The sequence below is a fragment of the Ovis aries genome, chromosome 19, assembly GCF_016772045.2.
Source record: "Ovis aries strain OAR_USU_Benz2616 breed Rambouillet chromosome 19, ARS-UI_Ramb_v3.0, whole genome shotgun sequence".
Lineage (NCBI taxonomy): Eukaryota > Metazoa > Chordata > Mammalia > Artiodactyla > Bovidae > Ovis > Ovis aries.
Genome location: NC_056072.1, coordinates 51,817,189 through 51,837,856, shown reverse-complemented (window position 1 = coordinate 51,837,856; position 20,668 = coordinate 51,817,189). Strand labels below are relative to the sequence as shown.

The following is a 20,668-nucleotide window of genomic DNA, read 5'->3' as shown; positions in this document are numbered from 1 at the left end:
TCCTCCCAACTTACCTGGAGTCTGTGCCTAAGAATAACGTAAACGTTTTATCTCTGAGGAAAGGATCTTTTTTTTTTAAAGTACGTGAAAGATAGCTGGATTTGGAGTTTATGTCTTTGGTATCTCTGCCCTATGCAACTCTTAAGAATTTCTCAGCTACAGATAAAACATGGCAAATTAACCTCTTAGGAAGTCTCTCTGCTTTTCTTTCATACCAGGTAGGATACCATTATTATGAACTATAACTGTTAGTACTATTTTTTTTTTCTATTCCAAAAAGAAATTTAGGTAAGAAATAGAGTATATTTTCAAATCAAAGTCAGAAAACAATTTTTGCAAAAAATTATAAAGAGGGTTCAGGATCAGACACTTACACCTAAATGAAGACCTACCACTTTAGGCTGCAGACTTAGAGTAACTTGTTAGTCTGCACCTTAACATAACCCAAACCTGAATACGATGACTTTAGTTCAGCAACAGACCAAATGATCTCAGTTCAGCTTAACAAGCAATGACTGTATCCCTACATGTGCCAAGAGCAGTGACCTCGCTAACACACACCCGACGAGCTTCCCACTCGCCTCTGTCTCTGCACAGACTGTGAGACTCCGCGTAATGTCGCTGGGCGTGTGTCTCCTGCTTCCGCCATCACTTGTCTCACTTGTCATTTGACCTCTTGTTTCTTATCACTGAGCAACCTGAAGCTGCTGGTACACTATGAACTTATTCTGTGCCTCTTTGCTTTTGCTAACCGTGTCATTCTGCCAGAATATAAAAATAAACAAAATACTATCCCTATTCTAGAGTAGCTTGAGTGTGAGACAACAAATAGCTTAATTATGACTTTACAAGTGCCTTGAAAAGGGCAGGCTCAGGTACGAAAGGTACCAAGGAGAAGAAAAACAGAGGCGGGTAAGGGGCAAGTCTCGAGCAAGGATTGCAAGTCAGGAAATGTTCTTGGACAATTACAACAATCATAAAGGATTTTTTGTAGACCACCACCTTCAGCCAAAGCTTTAATTATCATCACCTCCAGATGTGTATCCCCAGCCCAGAATTATGCTCTCAATTTCAGGTTCTTTTATCTAGCTGCTACTGCTCTTGACTAGATATCTTCTCTACTATCAGATAAGCTGAAATTCTTACCTTTCCCTCAAAAGCTACTCCTTCTACAGCCTTCCCATCTCATGAAATGATAAATCACTCCTTTTGGCTGCTCAGGTCAAAGTCCTCTAGATTCATCCTTGCCAATGTAAAGGCTTGTACCTTCAAAGGAGCAGCTGAGTGAAATGGTATGGGTGAAAGTTGGATGGAAGTGGGTTTAAGAGGGAAAGCAACTAACACCAGAGAGCAGATATATTTGCTTCAAAGAAGGAGCAGAATAAAAGAAAAGTAAGTGAGAAAGGCATGCATTGAGACAGAATATTTTTTCTTATGAAGGAAAAAGTTAGGGTATATTTGATGCTGATGAATGACCCAGAGAAACTGGTGATAAAAAAAGACAGAAGAGGCGAAGGCTACAGTAGTGCCCTTGAGCGAGAGCAGGAGCAGTTCACTCCTGAACGTTAGAGCAACGGCAGAGCAAAGGACACAGGACAATGTAGGCTAGGAGACTGGCTGAGGGGCCAGGCAGGGTATCAACTCTCTTCCGATTGACTTTACTGAATATCTGTTCTAAAAGCCCTCAAATGAATAAGAAGATGTAAAATAGTTGTTTATAAAGTAGAAGACTTTATAAATTTATATAACTTGGTAGTAGAGTTCTCAAGTACATGCTCTTTATGCAAGTAAAATAAGACTCTGATTTACATTTCCCTGAACATAGTGTGTACAGGTCTGATAATTCTTTTGATTTAAATTAAGTGAATCTTTAGTTTTGAAAAACAGTGTCTATGAGACAGTAAATAAATTAGAAAGTAAGCATTCATGAAGACAGTATGGTTTCACAGAAAGAACACACAGTTTTAAATCTGTGGTTCTATCACTATAAACTAAATGATCATATACTATTCCCTTGTACTAGGAAATCAGTCCTGTATATTCACTGGAAGGACTGATGCTGAAGCTGAAACTCCAATACTTTGGCCACCTGATGCTAAGAATAGACTCATTGGAAAAGACCCTGATGCTGGGTAAGACTGAGGACAGGAGGAGAAGGGGACGACAGAGGGTAAGATGGTTGGATAGCATCACCGACTTGACGGACATGAGTTTGAGCAAGCTCCAGGAGCTGGTGATGGACAGGGAAGCTTGGCATGCTGCAGTCCATGGGATCGCAAAGAGCCAGGCACAACTAAGCGACTGAACTGAACTCCTGAGCCTTAAAAACAGCATCATCTGAAAGAGGGGTAATATCTACCTCCCACAGTCACAAAGAGGACTAAAGCAATAACACTGGAGGCAGCACTGTGGCAAATGCATTTTGTGAAGTAAATGTCAACTATTATTATTCTCATTGTTGCTGAACTATAGATTGATCAACCATATTGATCTACCTATACAACTATAGATCTTCCATAGACTGATCACTAAACTACAAAGTAACCTTGAGAGAACACTGAAATTAACTTTTGCCTTATGAAAAACTCATTAAAGTGACATTACCAGACTAGATCATAATTGTAAAACTAAGAAATAAGCCACTTACCAGAATTTTTAAAAAAAAAGCAACGCAATGAGTTTAGAAGAAAATAAAAGGGAGATGGAGATTCTAACCATATAACAACTAATGATCTCAAAAATCTAAGCTCAAGAGAGAAGAATAAAAACATCACTGCAGGAAAAAAAATGAGGTTTTACAGCAGGAAAAAGGTCTGCATACTTCTCTGTAGATAAGACATGGGTTCTAATCATGGGAAAGCTGTGCATTACTGGGTAAGTCTTCATTCAAAAGAAGCTAAATTGTCTTCTTTCTGATTTCCCAGAGGACAAGACTCCCACTTCAGGAAATGAAAACATTCTCAGCTAAATACACATAGCACAGAAAACACTTTTTTTTTTAAAACTAATCACATGCTCTGAGATAGCTGTTACATTTTTTTTTTTTCTCCTGCAAGAGATTTCAGAGTCCCACAGCTGGCAAATCAATTGGCAGAGAAGGGAAACAGCAAGAAGCCGAGAAGGCATGTGTGCTGTGAAGAAGAGAGCCGCAGTAAGTCCGCGTTGGGCAAAATGGCGAGGATTCAGCACGGTCTCAATGCAAGGCCTCCTCCTTGTGCAAAAGTCAGACCTGTGCCAACATCGCCCTCTGGTGGCCAATGAAGTTAGTTGCGAAGCTCCTCAACAGAAAGCCCCAGTCAGCGGAAGAAGGACCATTTCTGAGGCTCTAGCTATCATCCTTCCCAGGACTTACTTAGGCCCTTTCTCTAAGACCAGTGTTTCTCAGTCAAGGACGGGCATCCAAGTCACTTGCAAGAGACTGTTAAAAAACAGACTGCTGGGCTTCCCTGATGGTTGACTGGTAAAGAATCTGCCTGCCAACTCAGGAGACATGGGTTCGATTCCTGATCTGGGAAGATCCCACCTGCCTCAGAGCAACTAAGCTGGTGCACCACAACTACGGAGCCTGAGATCTAGAGCCCACCGGTCACAAATACGAATGAAGTCCACACACCCCAGAGCCCAGGCTCTGCAACAAGGGCAGGCAACGAAACGAGAAGCCCAAACACCGCAACTAGAGAGTGGCTGCCACTCACCAGAGCTGGAGGAAGTCCAAGCAAAACTTGCTGTTGAGATTATCGAGTCCTATCTAAGGTTTGCCTAAGAAATGCATTTTGAACAAAGAAACTATAAAGAAAGCTGAGTGCCAAAGAATTGATGCTTTTAAACTGTGGTGTTGGAGAAGTCTCTTGAGAGTTGCTTGGACAGCAAGGAGATCCAACCAGTCCATCCTGAAGGAAATCAGTCCTGAATATTCACTGGAAGGACTGATGCTGAAGCTGAACTCCAATCCTCTGGCCACCTAATGCGAAGAACTGACTCATCTGAAAAGACCCTGATGCTGGGAAAGACTGAAGGTGGGAGGAGAAGGGGACAACAGAGGATGAGATGGTTGGATGGCATCATCGACTCAAAGGACATGAGTTTGAGTAAACTCCAGGAGTTGGTGATGGACAGGAAGGCCTGGAGTGTTGCAGTCCATGGGGTCACAGAGTCGGACCCGACTGAGCAACTGAACTGAAATAAGGAAGCTCTTTTCCTTTCTTTATTGATGTCTCCAAATAACCACCTCTCCTCTTCCTCCAATTTATCCTAAGTTAAGCCTTCTATAAACAAGGTAGTATGGGGGGGAAAATACCAAAATTACACTAATGGCTGTGCTGTACTTAGTCACTCAGTCATGTCTGACTCTGAGACCCCATGAGCTGTAGCCCACCAGACTTCTCTGTCCATGGGATTCTCCAAACAAGAATAGTAGAGTGAGTTGCCCATGCCCCCTTACAGGGGATCTTCCCACCCCAGGGATCAAACCCAGGTCTCCCGCATTGCAGGAATTCTTTATCATCTGAGCCACCAGGGAAACTCTGCTAAAGGCTAAGTGAAGGCTAGCATGAGAGTAAGGGGTCCTTGGGATCCACAGACACAAAAGGACTTCAAATCCACTCCCAGGTTACAAAGACTGGCGGCGGGGAGGGGGACACCAGGGTGCTGCCCTCTGTGGTGCAGACTAGAAAAATCTACCACTAAAGCAAAGATAAGAAGCACTGTTCCCTAGGACTCTTCTCCCCTATGCAAACAAAAGCTTTCAGCTGCTGGCAGAGAACTATCCAACGCTGTCAACCCCAGGGCCAGGTGAAGGCCTGAGGAAGGAATAATGAGAAAAATCCCCTCTTACCTTAGGAAGAAGCCAGAAAGTCTGAGCCCAGGATCCCATACCAATACTTAGAAAACCCTATCCATGTAAGAGGGATAATATTACTGAGAAAAACACTCAACCATGAGATACATGCACACAGGACTGAGCCTAAACCAAAACCAAAAAACAAAGATAAACAAAACTCCTGCCCCTCCCAGGCTACCCCGCCCTCTTCTGACAAGGGAGGGGAGAGAGGGCCTCCGGAGGCACAGGTGCACAGCAGAGGCCAGAAGCTGCCAGTGGAACAAGGACTGACAACAAGCCTTTCAGCCCTTCAGCCCCTACTCTAAGAACCAGGAATAGAAGCATTTAAAACCAGTAGTGCAATGAAGACCATCACAGTAACAACAAAGCCCAACCCTAGTTCAGCCCTAGCCTCAACACTTTGAACTGACTACCTAGTAAAACAAGAGATATGCCATTGTTGGGGTGTAACCTACAGGTCTATAAGGTCTTGCCCAGTTCCAAGACTGAAGAAAGAGCCCACAGTCAGCAACAGAGACATCACCAGTATAATGGATGGGGGACCTCACACAGCTGAAGCAAGGTCCTGGAGTGACACCTCGCATGTGCAGTGGAAGGCAGGCTTAGGACAAGGGGGTAATCTTTGCTCCCAGGTGGCAAGGGTGATTATCAGTTATACAGGACTTGATGTCAGGAGGGCTCATTAGGCACCAGGAAAACCAGTGGAGGCGCACAGCCCTCATGGCCCCTTTGATAAAAAACAATCACCAACTAGGGAAGAACAAGTGTGTAGGAAGGTCAGTCGTGTGAGTAGGGCATAGGCGAAGCAGGCACTGGTCGGACAGGTGATGTACATACAGAGAGCAAGAGAACAGCCATCTTGAATAGCCTAACCATACACTCATTTCCAGGCATAAATCCTTTTTTAATCTCAGTCTCTGTTTTACATGTGAGGTCTAGAAGTCACTCAGAAATTAACACACACATAAAAAGTGCCAGGAAAAAAACAGTGAAGAGACAAAATAATCAGACTGAGGAATGACCCAGATATTTAAATTACTGGACAGATGTTTAAAAATTATGATTAATGTGTTAAAGTCTACAGTGAAAAAGGTAGAAATATGCATTAACAGGTAATTTCAGCAGAGAGATGGAAGCTCTAAAGGTCACATAGAAATGCTGTAAGTTAAAAACAGCAAAGATATTAAAGATAAAGAATGTCACTGAGGGTTTATTATTAGACTCAATGCAGCCAGCAAAAGAACATCAGGGAACTTGAATACAGGTCAAAAGAAAATACCCAAAATGAAACATAAAGAGGAAAAAAAGAGGGAGGGGAAAAAACCCAAAGCATCCAAGATCCCTGGGACAATATTCAACAATTTAACAAAAAGTAACTGGAATCTAAGAAGGAGAAGAGAAAAATAAAGAAGCAAAGCAGAGAACAAGTTCAGCGAGTGCCAGGAAGGCAAAATATCAGCTAGGGCTTCCCTGGTGGTCCAGCGACTAAGACTTCGAGGTTCCAATGCTCTTGGGTATGATCCCTGGACTCACATGCCACAACCAGGAGTTCGCAGGCCACAACTGAAAGATCCTGCATGCCACAACTAAGACCTGGTGCAGACAAAGAAATACCTTTTTTTAAAAAGCATTTATTAAAGGTATTTATCATCTAAACACAACATATTCAAGCTGCTAAAAACCCGAGATCAAGATAAAACCTTGAAGGCAGCCAGAGGACAGGAATAAAAGGAATAACTATCGAAACTGTAACAGACTTCTTATCGGAAACTGCAAGTAGGAAGACTAATTTTCCTCTAAGTCACTGAAAGACAAGAGTAACACAGAATACAACACCTAGCAAAAAATAACCTTCCAAAACTTAAGGTTTGTTTTTCAAATTAAAAAAGGTGAGATAATTTACTGTTACGTAGATATGTGTGTTTCTGTATTCTCCAGACAATACTGGAATTAAAACAGTATCATAAAAATATTCAATTAATGCAAAAGCAGACAGAAAAAGAAAATCAGACTAAAGAACAGATGGAAGAAACACAAAACTAACCACAAACTGACAGATTAAATCCAACCATATCAACAATCACATCAAGTATTTCAATAAATAGTCTAAACACATCCACTAAAAGATAAGAGTTCTTCAGGTTAGATTAAAAGAGCAAGAACCATCTATATTCTAAGAAACCCATTATTAATAAATAGTAAAAAAGAAACCTGTTGAAAGTGAAAGGAAGAAGTTAAACATACCAAGCAAACACTGCCTAAGAAAACTAGAGTAGTTACATTGATGCAAGATGAAAATTAAAATGCAGAAAGAAGAAAATTACCAGGAATAGAGAGAGACGGTAAGAGGTCAATTCATCAAGGAGACATAACAATGTGAGTGTATATGCACACGACGACAGGTCTCCACGCAGCAAAAGCTGGCAGAACGGAAGGGAGAAGCAGGTCCACAGAATTTCATCAGAACTCCAATATCTTCCTCAAGTCATGAGAACAAGTAAACAGAAAGTAGGCAAGGACAGGAAAAACCTGAATAGCACTATAAACCAACTTGACTTAACTGACATTTAAAAAAAAAAAAATCCCTAAATACTGAGAAATGAACATACTTCTAAATAACTGACAGATTGAAGAGGAATTCATAAGGCAAATAGAAAACGTTTGAACTGAATGAAAATAAAAAAACATATCAAAATCTATGGGACACATCTACAACTTGGATTAGAGAGAAATACGTAACATTAAAAGCCTATTTTATGGTGTTGCCAGAAGTGGGGAGTGGGTGGGAAATGGGTGAAAGGAGTCCAAACAGTAAAACTTCTAGTAAAATAAATAAATCCCAAGGAGACAATGTACAGCATAGTTTTTATAGTTAATAATAACACTGTACTATATTTCAAAGTTGCTGAGAGAACAGACCTTAGCAATTCTCATCACATGGGGAAGAGAAGATATAACTATAGTGGCAATGGATGTTAACTAGACTTATGGTGATCATTTCACAATACATACAAATACTGACACATTATGTTGCATACCTGAAAATAAAAAAACCAAACCTATGAAGCCAAAAGCTAGATCTTTAAAAAAAAAAAAAAAGAAAGAAACTAATAAACTAGTATCTGGACTCCTCAAGTGAAAAGAGGAAACAAATTTTCATAATGAAAGAGAGGACATGACAAGAGATCCTCGACATTAGAAGAGTATGTAATATAATTTCATTTCCATTAGTTCAATGACTTAGAGGAAACAGACCAATCTCTTGAAAGATACAAACCACCAAAGCTCACTTGAGAAGGGAAAACATGTACAGTTCTCTATCTCTTAAAGGAACTGAATTCTTAGTCAAAAAGTTGACAAAGAAAACTCCAGGTCCAGATGGCTTCACTGAAAAAATCTGTCAAACATTAAAGAAAAAAATCAATTCAACACAAACCGTTCTAGGAAACAGAATTAGGAGGGAACAATTCCCAACTCATTTTATGATGTCAGCATGACCTCAATTTTAAAACCAGACAAAGGCCTTACAAAAAAACAGACCAATATCCCACATGCACATAAATACAAAATTCCTCAATCCAATGTTAGCAAATTTGATCCAGCAATATAAAAAGGTAGCAAATCTCTTTTAAAGGATTTAATCCATTTTTTAATCCTGACCTAGGATTACTTGCAAAGACAGGTGGCATCTGACTCCAATCCAAATTAAGTCTTGGTATAAAGTATCTAACTTTACAAAGCTACTTTCAAAGAAAGGCATAGCAGGCAGTTTAATTTAGGAAATTAATAAGCAGATTATACAGTAGTTGAGACATTACAGAAGAAACTTTAGGGTTAAGAGTAATCTATAGCCTGAAGAATACATATTCAACTAAAAGGTAATGAACCTACCTCCTTGGTTTCTAAGAAAGGTAGATAAAGAGAAAGTGCTTATACTTAAAAACTCAAGTTTAGTCTCCTCGAAAGTCTGTGAGATTTGACCCAAAGTGTAGTCCCTAGCCTACTTTCTGAACCTATGTCCAGGTTAATTTAATTACTTACCTTCAACCTGGCGAGTGTCTGAGCATGGTTTCTTCTTTGACTCCGAACTCCCGGTTTTTTCATCAACATCCAGGAGCGGAATATAGTCTGTTTTTCCAACAGTTTCTCCCACAACATCATCAAAGGCCTCTGCCTCCAGCGTGGCAATAAAGTCCCGTTTTATCTCTTCCTCAATTTCTGGAGATGGCTCTGTTAATGCATCTGCAAGACTGAGGTCAGCCATTCTGCACCACTGCAACTGCCTGGTTAATGGGGAAAAAAGGTTTCATGTGATGAGCAGTGCCAAAGAGAAAAACATTCCTAGAAACTCTTGTCATTGTTTTAAACAAAACATGGAATTAAAATGCAAAATTTTCAAGCTAAAAGAGACTCTCCCATTTTATAGAATGGAAAACCAAAGCTCAGTAACAGACTGTCTTACCCAAAGTAAATTCGTTTCCTCACATCCTGGGAGGTAAACAGAGCACGTGTCATTCTGTCCTTTTCAACAATAATGAAAGTGAAGGGCAAAGAAGACCCCTATATTTATCCAGGTTTATTAGCCACAAGAATTCAAATCAGGTCTTTTGATTTCAAGTCTTCAAAACCCTTTTAACTATTCCATTTATCTTAATTTCCAAATCATGTGCAGAGTAATTCTTAAAATGAAAGTGGCTCAGTCATGTCCGACTCTTTGCGACCCCATGGACTATATAGTCCATGGAATTCTCCAGGCCAGAATACTGGGGTAGCTGTTCCCATCTCCAGGGGGTGTTTCTAACCCAGGGATCGAAACCAGGTCTCCTGCATTGTAGGCGGATTCTTTACCAACTGAGCCACCAGGGTAAAAATACATACAAAATGAGGTCAGATTAGGTTACATTCACATTTTATTTTAAAAAAAGGTTAAGTACTATCAGGCAAGTGAAATCACTTTTCCTTACCAGAGACTAGGAATCTGGGCCTTATCTTGTAAGGGTAAATACTGCTTCATGAATCACTTGTAAAGGACTTGGTCAACCAAGCTACACTTAGCCCTGCTGGCATGAAAAATGCAGGCACGTTCCTTGAATTAGCTAGAGAAGGCAGTCTCTGTGGTCATGTACGTTACTACCTTTACAGAACACCAACCAAGCTTTCAATTTTTAAACATAACCTAAAACTAAAAAGTATATAGGAGGGTTTCCCTGGTGGCTCAGTAGTGAAGAATCTGCCTGCCAGTGCAGGAGACATGGGTTCAGTCCCTGATCTGGGAAGACCCCACAGGCTGTGAAGCAACTAGGCCTGTGGGCCACAACTGTTGGTAGAGCCCAGGAGTTACAGCTACTGAGCCTGCCCAGCCTAGAGCCCGTGTTCCGCAACAAGAGAAGCAACCACAATGAGGAGCCCCTTCTCCTGCTTGCTGCAACTAGAGAAAAATACTTGCAGCAACAAAGACTCAGCATAGCCATAAATAAATAGATAAATAAAAGCATTTTTTTAAGTTAAACAAAAATCGTATATACATAAATGTACACAAATACACTGGTTTAAAAAAAAAAAAGTATACGGGAAGTCCCTGGCAGTCCAGTGCGTAGGACTCTCACTTTCACTGCCAGGGGTGGGTTAAATCCCTGGTCGGGGAACCAAGATTCTACAGGCCGCACAGCACAGCCACACAAAAAAAATAATTTTGTAAAGGCCTGATGAATGTCAAAGGGTTCCATAAAAAGGAACCGCTTTTCCCTTTTCTATTTATGGTAACTATTATTACAGTTAGCCTTTGAAAGCTGTTATGAGCAAAAAACAATAAAGGATGTCTATAATTAAACAGTTTCATAGTCAAAGAGACCTTGTAAGAACACCTGTACCATCTTTAAAAATACACAGTAAGAGCCCAACAGATCTACTTTTCTATAATACTTCATGCAATCTACTCCAACTTTCCCTAATTTAGGATACTGGTGAAAACACAAACAAAACCAGGAAAACCTTTTAAACCTCATTTATCTGAGTGCAGATTCTCAGAGGGCAGCTTTTTATTCACTGTAATCTTACTCTCCTGCCTGCCTTGCAACCTCCGAAACCATTTTCTCGGCTGATATGGGGTTTACAGAATATGAACAGCAGCTTACATTCCGCTTAAGAGGGTAAAATTGATAGAAAATCTGACAGCTGGAAAGTGGGAGGGTCGTGCAGCCAACCACCCAGCATCTGCCTTTCAACACAGTTTAGCTATTCTTTTCATGTCATCACATATAAATAGAAGTATGATTTAAACACACACACAACATACTTATGGAACATGACTCTGTAAAGGCAATATTAGCCAGTAGAAGTGAAAATACTGGCTTTTAGCCCAAAAGGCCCCGTTTTTAATAAGGAGAAAATTATTCAATTATAATTATTCTACTCTAAAACATGGTTTTTCCAGTGGTCATATATGGATGCAAGAGTTGGACTATGAAGAAAGCTGAGCGCTGAAGAATTGGTGCTTTTGAACTGTGGTGTTGGAGAAGACTGTTGAGAGTCCCTTGGTCTGCAAGGAGATCCAACCAGTCCATTCTGAAGGAGATCAGCCCTGGGATTTCTCATGAAGGAATGATGCTAAAGCTGAAACTCCAGTACTTTGGCCACCTCATGCGAAGAGTTGATTCATTGGAAAAGACTGTGATGCTGGGAGGGATTGGGGGCAGGAGGAGAAGGGGAAGACTGAGGATGAGATGGCTGGATGGCATCACAGACTCGATGGACATGACTCTGAGTGAACTCCGGGAGACAGTGATGGACAGGGAGGCCTGGCATGCTGCAGTTCGTGGGGTTGCAAAGAGTCGGACACGACTGAGCGACTGAACTGAACTGAACTGAAAACACGTATAATAAATTCCTTAGGTGCTCTACAGATCTGTTAAGCTAGTTCTGCAGGTGCTCCAAAATTGATCTTAATAAGCTCGTGAATGAATGTCATTCAACACATACAGAAACGGTTAAGGTCACTTAATATTTATTCACACAGTGTCCTTCTCTAATCTGGATACTCCAGAAAATCCAAAGACATAGTCTTGGGAATGAGAAGTATCTACATTTAAAAAAATTATCTCACATTGACTATTTATGCTTTTCTTCTTCTATCTGTATAGATAACAGGGAAACTTATCTGAGTTTGGACTTTTTAAATTGAAGTATAGTAGATTTACAATGTTTCAGGTGTACAGCAAAGTGATTCAGTTATATATATATATATATTCTTGTTCAGATTATTTTCCTTTATAGGTTATTGTAAAATACTGATTATAGTTGCTTATACTGTTAACTTTGAATGACTTTGCTGACAAGAGATTGTTAAAAAAGCTGTTTTTTTTCTTATGGAAATGTGAAGACATTTCCGTGCTTCACTAGTTCAGTCTGATTCTCAGTTTGGCTTTGAGTGGGTCACCTTCCAGGGTTGAGTTCCCTAGGCTGTAAAATGAGAATGGTATGTGAAACAATTCCTGAGGTTGACTGTTCGATAAACTACTTAAAATTCAGTTTCATCACTTGGACCCTCCCTGTGACTATTATTTTATACATCAAGTACTCTCAATTATAACTAGGTTCAGGTTTATTTAAAAAGGCAAAGGCCTTTTGGCAAAGAGAAAGACTAAAAACCAACTCCCCAGTGCACAGAGCCCTGATTGAGCAAATCCCACTGCAGCTTAAAAAACTCCACCCAGTTCTGGCTAACATCAAAGGAGATACGACACCACACTGCCAGAAAATAAGCCCCATATTATTTAACCAAGCACGAGAGCACACCGTTTTCAAACACAGCACTCCGGACATCTGATCTTCATTCTGATTACATGCCTGACATGAAATTATCTAGTGAGGATTTTGAAAATACCTAGGTAAACCAAAGCAAGAGGAAATGACAGGACATGATGATGAAGCACAGAAGACAATTTTTGTCTCTTGACTAGCCTTACTATTAATAGCTATGTGCTCATAAAGAGTAAATAAGAATATATGATGAAGTCACAAGCACCTTCTCTTCTGTATGGTTTACTTCAGATCACAAACTCTGGAATTAATTACTGGACTAAATATTTTCTAGGTCTATACAGATTAAATAGTGTTCATATATAATTTAAATGCACAGAAGTATGGGTAACTTTTCAAGCTCCCAGAGATTTAGGTCAGTCTTACCTATAGTCACTCAGTTAAGATCTGTGCACTTTCTGTCTCGTTGTCTGCTGAGAAATTAGCATTCTAGATAGCAAATGGCCTGTTGTTGCCTCTGTCCTCCTCTACTTTTCTCCCCATCCCAGCCCCCGACCAAAGGTGCTAAACTCTGAAACTAAACTGGTGGAAGAAAACTCATGAAAAAGAACAGAAGCCTAATTCCCACCAACATACTCAGACACTTCTCATAACCACTGCATTTTCATTTCATGTGGTCACATTAGCCACACTTCTACTAAGATTAACTTGCACCGCTAGCATTCTCTTTTTAGAAGTACAGAACCCTATTTCACAATTTAAAGGGACATAAGGGGACATACACCCCTTGAAGGGCCATCATTCCGCTTTGTGTGTATTTAGTGATAAAGTTTGCTTTCCTCTCCACCCCTGAGATAAATTCCATTGAAAGTGTCTGAGTTTCTGGTTTTAGGGTAAAAAGGAAGAAATATAATGTAGCAACATGGAATACTTCAGGGAATAAAGCAGATTGGATAAGGTAACCAAGTAGGGAGAAGGTATACGGGCCCAGAGGCCCTAGGAGGTAAAAGGAAGAGAGGAACGCCAAAAGCAACCTCAGAAACCTTTTGAAATACTCTGTCAGTTTTAGAAAAAAGGAAGACGCTTTCTTCTCAGTAATTTGGATTAATTTAGAACCAAAATTAATCATCACTTATAATACTGTTTATCTAAGGGAAATGCATTGAGTTTCAAATAACCAATTTAATAAAGAAACATTTAATAATAATTCTTCCAGGTAGGAGACTGTTCATAATACTCACTTAAATTGTCTCCATGATTGATATTCTGTCCTGTTTAGTAGGGGGTGGGAGTGGAGGGGTGAGTTGTGGACAAGACATGGAACTGTAAAGATATGTGGGCTAATATTTTCTTCTTCCCTTTATTTTTTTGCCTGACAGAATTTTGAAGCCAGCACTAAGCTGCCATCCCAAGAGAGTGCTGTGGCCAAAATGCAGGGCTTGTTCCTCAGGCTTGGAAGAAACCCAGCATCCCAGAAAGTCCCAGGGATCACGTATAATCTGACAAGGTCACAGGTATAGTCTGCATCGTTAGGATTTCATATTCAACATGAGACTTTTTTGGTCTGCCTAGCAAGCTTTCTGGAGAAGGCAACGGCACCCTACTCCAGCACTCTTGCCTGGAAAATCCCATGGACAGAGAAGCCTGGTAGGCTGCAGTCCATGGGGTCACTAAGAGTCAGACATGACTGAGCGACTTCACTTTCACTTTTCACTTTCATGCACTGGAGAAGACAATGGCAACCCACTCCAGTGTTCTTGCCTGGAGAATCCCAGGGACTGAGGAGCCTGGTGGGCTGCCATCTATGAGGTCACAGAGTCGGACACAACTGAAGCGACTTAGCAGCAGCAAGCATTCAGTTACTAAATGGGGACTTGATTCCTCAGATTTGTTTTAATGAATTTCTTTCAGAGGTCTATCACACATCAAGCTGAACCTCGTCTGGTGGCTGTGCTCTGTTTTTACTTTATTTAACTTGAAAACTCTGATTTATACTTTCAATCAAAACAGTATTTCTTTTGAAGTAAAACCAAATCTCTATGGACATGGGTTTGGGCAGACTCCAGGAGACAGGAGAGGACACGGAAGCTTGGCGGGCTGCAGTCCATGGGGTCACAAACAGTCGGACATGACTGAGTGCCTGAACAACAATGACAAAAGAGCTCTTTACACAGCTTGCAGGCACGTATCAGCCCTGAGGCTGAAGCCAATTTCTCCTGCTCCTCCCCAGAACCAGGCTGGAAATGGCAACAGACAGCTCAGCAACATCTTAACTGTCCTGAGCAATAAACTCCAACCCCCCCTGTAGAATATATTAATTTTCCACCCCCAGGTGCCTCCCTACGCACTAAGGACAACAGCTGTACTATGACGAACTGATGGAATTTCCAGGCTTGGCGAGGTTCTGTTTATCACCACCATTTGTCCTGTTCATCATAGGATTAGCAACAGGAGAGCGTCCTTGATTACTAGAATAGCTGAGGGCATCACCCAGTGAGATTCCTGTATGAAAGAACACACTGATTCACGTTACTTCCATGCAGTCCCCACAGCAAAGAATTCCTTTTTGCACTGCTATTTTAGGGAGCCTTGTCCTGTAAATACAAAAACACTGCACACACATGCACACACATGCTCACATAACTAAGACCTTGCAGCATGAGGCTGAAAGCCTCGCTTGCTTACTTACAGGAGCTATCCAGGCAGCTTATATTCCATCCTGACTGAATGCATTCTGGGTCTCTAAACAAAGCACCTGCCACATTTCTATCCAAGTAAATTTAAATCTATTTCCCCAAGAAGAATCTACACTAGATACCTCCCACTGTTAGCCATGTGATACAGACAGCATGATGTCTGCTGAAGACTAGTTACGTGCGCCAAAACAAGAGACGGCAATGACACAGCACTTAACATTCCTGTTGTAACCATCCTCAAGAGCAAACGTTTCTCTCGGTTTTTTTAAAAGAAGGGTGAACTTTAAGATGATTCCCAATACCTAATGCCCCCAAAGTTTGAAAAAGGGAAAGCATTTTTTAAACCTTTGCTATTCGTCCCAATTAATGTAACATCAGTCTAGCAGGCACAAAAACCTCTAGAGTTTGCTTATACTTATCCAAAAATTATCTCTAAACATTTAAGATCTCTAAAGGCTTTAAAGAAAAAAAACAACAAAAATGAGTTGAAAAAAAAATAGTTCACATAACCTAGGATTCAAGTTCCTCACTTTAACAGATGACAAAGAATCAGAGAAACAAATCCCTTGTAAATGAAACTGGGGTTGAGGATCAGGCTAAGAGCCGATCCGGAGAATACCAGACAGACGCAGCGTGTGACAAAACTGGCAAAATCTTGAAGTTTTGCAGTGATATCACTACACTTCAAAATTTGTTTTTTTACTCTACCTTTCCTTCTTAAAGGATGAAGGCAGTTGGGAAAAGACCTGAATATCAGGAAAATATCCTGGTTGACTGAAGAGGACTTCAACACACATTTAAAAATAAAAACAAACTTTTTAGCATAATACCAAGGCCACACAATCTGAGAGGACCCAGGTCTACCACCTACTACAACCATCAGCAGTTTTCCACTTGGGTCTCTATAATACATTTCAGTCACAAAAGACAGGCTTGCCATTTTACAAGCAGACCGCTGATGTTATCAGTGCACACCCTGGCTCATATTGCTCTCCATACTTCAAATTGTCTTTACTTCCTCTTTGTCTTACAATTGTCTTCCTCTAGTCTTACAATTGAGGTCCACATCCTATCTATCACCTTTTCTCTGACTTCATTTTAGAATCTGGTCTCCAGTACTATTCAGGACTAATACATCGTCTATACTTATAACAGTACAGTTTAATCTATAGAGGGAGCTCCTGGAAACTACCAGGTCCCAAAGGGGAAAGACCCTAAGTAATGTGCATATCTTCTCTTAGTGCTTTACTTTACACAGAAGATGGGCCGAAACAATAAAAGACAATAAAACACAGGGTCTTAAAAAAAAAAAAAAAAACAGGGCTTAACTAAACATATAGCTCTAAAATGGTAAACCGAAGATAATGAAAAACATGCCTATTTTAAAATTAATTAGAGAAAAATAAAATAAAATAAAATTAATTAGAGGTGCCAAAGCTACAAAACTCAGAACTGGAAAAAGAATGAACAGATTCAAGGTGGAAGGGTCATCACTAATGAAGAATATTCACCTCATTTCTTCTACTTTCCAAACATGGCCTGTGACACAGCCATCACGAAAAGAAAGCTAACAGGGAGTAACCAGACAAGCCAGCTCTCCAGGCTGGTCATCTTATCGTTATTAGGCAGGGCAATAAAAATAGCTCTGCTTCTAGAAAAGCACAGCAACGTGATGCAATGTGGCAAAAACAAATTGTTTTCTGTTCAAGAGATCAGCTACCACCATCATGTTAACATCGCTATGTAAGTATTAAAACTTCTATAATTGGCAAAATGTTAAATCTCTATAGCAACAGCTCACCTGTCTCTGTCAGGGAGTAATAAATATACTACGGAATTTTAAGCTACTTAGGTTAGGGAAATTGGATGGAATAATCATGACTGATCAGTTCTTAGCTTTAGAGAACTGTTTTAAGAAAAACCTTTCCATTAAGTGAAGTTTCTCTCTGAAGTTCAGAGCCACGGTATTTCATACTTTATTGTATAAAACGTCAGTGAAAGTGAAGGGAAATAGAAGATAGAACTAAGGAAATAGGAATTTGTGCTCATAGTTCTGTAATTATTTACTCACAGTGTGTCTCTCTTCCTGAGCCCCCCTTGAACTCCGAGTTTCAAGATGGAAAAGAAAGCACCTTTTATCCTAGGCATCTAATATAAAAAAGGGACTCCTCTTGGCGTCATTATCACACGGGCATCCTGCTGGTTGTGCTTTGTTCCGTATCATGACACCAGCCTGCTCTTGGTGGGGTCGACACTGACCCAGCTGAAGGAGCCTGCTGTATACACCAGACCCGGAATCAGTGCTGGAGCACAGTGGCTCCCCTCTGCTGAGCAGGAAAGAAGACAGCATAAACTCTATGGGAGTACTTAGGAGGCATTTTGTGGAGTAGCCTTAGTGGTGGTAAATGTCTTACCTTTACCATAAAGTGAAAACCAAACAAGCAAAATGAAAAGTCAAAGGAACCTTTTTAGTTATTATTTAACAAAACCCTTTAACATTTTACCTGAAATAGAGGAAAAGATCTGATTTAAAGTGAAAAGCCACAGGCACAGGATCAATTAGAGACAGTCCAGCAATTTCAAAACGAGTTAATTCTGAAGGACGCCCACAGTTGAGAGCTACTGAATTAAACAAAAATCTACCCAATATATCAAAGATGAAGTTCACCAAAACAAAACAAGAAACAGGATCTGTACAACTTAACACTAGAAAGAGAAATCAAGTTCTCCCTTGTTGAGATGGTAGACGCTTTAGATTCAGTTTAATAGAAGAAAAGCCTGAAACAGGGATTTCTTATAAACTGAGAGAGTACCCTCAGGAGAAAGCGGTAGGAGAGGGAAGGGAGGTAAAACTGGGTTTAGCTGAGGCCAGCCTCTCCCTCTTCCCTGGGGAAGCTGTGGAGCCCAACTGCAGCCCTGAGTCAGTGCCACCAAGAGGTAAGGGGGCCGGGTTACTGCAACCCTTGAAAAGCAGTCATTAGCTGAGTGACACACTGGCTGGTTAAGGGAATCCAGAAAGGGCACCAGCAGCATCTACTACAGAAGGTTCCACTGTGTAACAAAATGCATACCAGATTGGTGTAGGCATGTAATTGTCAACAAAACTGACTCGAAGCAAAAACACCATTAGTAGAAATAAAATGACAGAAATTTTAATTCACCAAGATTTATCAATATTAAATATTAAACTTGTTCCCATCTAACAACACAGATATTCAAAAACACATAAAAGTGATAGTAATGAGGAGAAATAGATGAATCCAACTTCACAGGGGCATGTTGTTGTAAACCTTCTGCCAGAAACTGACACATCAAGACAAAAATCAGCAAGTACACACAAGCTTTTAATTCAATATACAAGAACTACTAGACTACACTGGAAAGTATCGTGGTACACTGGAGAAGACACTTTCTCTTCCAGCATTCACAAAACTTTCTTTTTAAAATAAATGTATACTAGGAAATGTCTCATATTTTTAAAATTATTATGCATTCCACATTTATGAAACATGAACAAATTAGAAATAAAAACCTGAATTTTTTAATGTATTAGGAAATTTGAAAACACTACAAATAACCCATAGATTAAACCATAATAATAATGAAAAAAAAAAAACTTAGAACTGAATACCAAAAAAATTACATAGCAAGGTTTGTGGAATATACCTAAAAAGAGAATTTAAGCAATGTCCCTAGTCTTAAGTGCTTATATTAGGAGAAGAAGAATAAAATTAATTGGTTAACATATATCTTAGATTAAAATAAATTTCAGTAAAATCAAAGGAAGGAAAATAAACTCATAAACAAAAATAAAGTACAAGGAAACAGACGAATAGTTCAGCAAAGTAAAAGTCCTCTTTGAGGACTAATAAAGTTAACAGGGGCTTCTCCGGTGGCTCAGTGCTACAGAACCTGCCTGCCAATGTGGGAGACACAGGTTCGATCCCTAGGATGGGAAAATCCCTGGAGAAGGAAATGGGAACTCACTCCAGTATTCCTGCCTAGAAAGTCCCATGGACAGAGGAGCCTGATGGGCTACAGTCCATGGGGTCACCAGTCAGACATGATATAGCAACTAAAAAACAAAGTTAACAAACCTCTGGGAAGATTGTTCAAAAAAGAAGAGAAGGAATAAATGAACAATTTTAGGAAGGAAAAAGAAAAATATCACAAATGCAGGAGAGAAAAAAAAGATTATAAGACTATGACAACAAATTTGAAGAGCAGATGAAAAAGATCAATTCCTAAAACAATATATATAACAAAAACTGATTCAAAGTATGATAAATAGAAAACCTCAACAGTATGAAATCAGTTAAAGAAGCTGAAAGTTATTTTTAAATCTTCCAAACACATACACACATACAGACACACCCCACAAAGGGTTTTATAGTATTCTACCAAATATTTAAGGTACTGATCTAACACAAACTCTAGAAATTAGAAAAAGAATGCTTTCCAACTCATTTTATGAGACTAATATAAGTATAATGCATATAAGTGTAATGTAGTAGGTTAGAGGCCACGATCCACACTGGACTACCAGAAAGTGAAAGTGAAGTCGTTCAGTCTTGACTCTTTGTGACCCATGGACTGTAGCCTACCAGAATCCTCCGTCCATGGGATTTTCCAGGCAAGAGTACTGGAGTGGGCTGCCGTTTCCTTCTCCAGGGGATCTTCCCAACCCAGGGATCAAACCTGAGTCTTCCACATTCAATCTTAATATCTGTATCAATTAATATCTATGTGACCGTGGGCAAGTTTCTTGTTTTACTTCAGTTTCCTCACATGTAAGTTGGGAATAACAGAATTAACTACTTATGGATTTGCTAATATATAAAATGTTAAAACAGTGCCTGGAATGCTGTACCTTAGGTATTTGCTAGTGATTACTATATAATTACTGGTAATATACCCCGATATCAAAACCAGACAAGATAGTAGTGAAAAATTATAAGTTCAACAACCTGGTTCAAGTTCCAGTATATTAACTGTGAATAACTGCATAAAGCACAAATTTGCTGCTAGCTCTTCAGTCTACAAATTACTACATGAATAACAGTTTGTGCGTCAAGATTAGTGACCTATCACGTCACAAAGCCCGTTAGTGACTTGTGACTGAGCATCTGTTATTCAGTTCAAGCATAAACGTGTGTTGCCTCGTCCACCAGTGATAAACCCATGTGACGTTTTACAAAAAAGGTAGCTTTAAAAGGGAACTGGTCAAAATGAAAGTGTAGCAAAGAACCAAAGAAGAGTAACATTGGAAGTGAAATTCAAATTGAATGTGAATGGCATTACAGAAGCAACAGCTTCACTGTGGGAATGCAGACTCTACAGCCACTCCAGAGTCGGTACATGCAGTCAGAGGAAC

At 39.9% G+C, this 20,668-nt stretch overlaps 1 protein-coding gene across 30 annotated transcripts in view; it reads right to left on the bottom strand.

Annotated features, from left to right (window-relative positions):
* Window positions 1-20,668, bottom strand: part of MAP4 (microtubule associated protein 4) — a 156,107-nt gene that overhangs the window by 85,977 nt on the left and 49,462 nt on the right. For all 30 annotated transcript variants that reach the window (XM_060402561.1, XM_060402563.1, XM_060402565.1 and 27 more), the window contains exon 2: window positions 8,882-9,123. In XM_060402561.1, coding sequence (XP_060258544.1) covers window positions 8,882-9,104 — 223 coding nt within the window. In that variant the 5' untranslated portion in view covers window positions 9,105-9,123. The remainder of the gene's footprint in view (window positions 1-8,881; window positions 9,124-20,668) is intronic.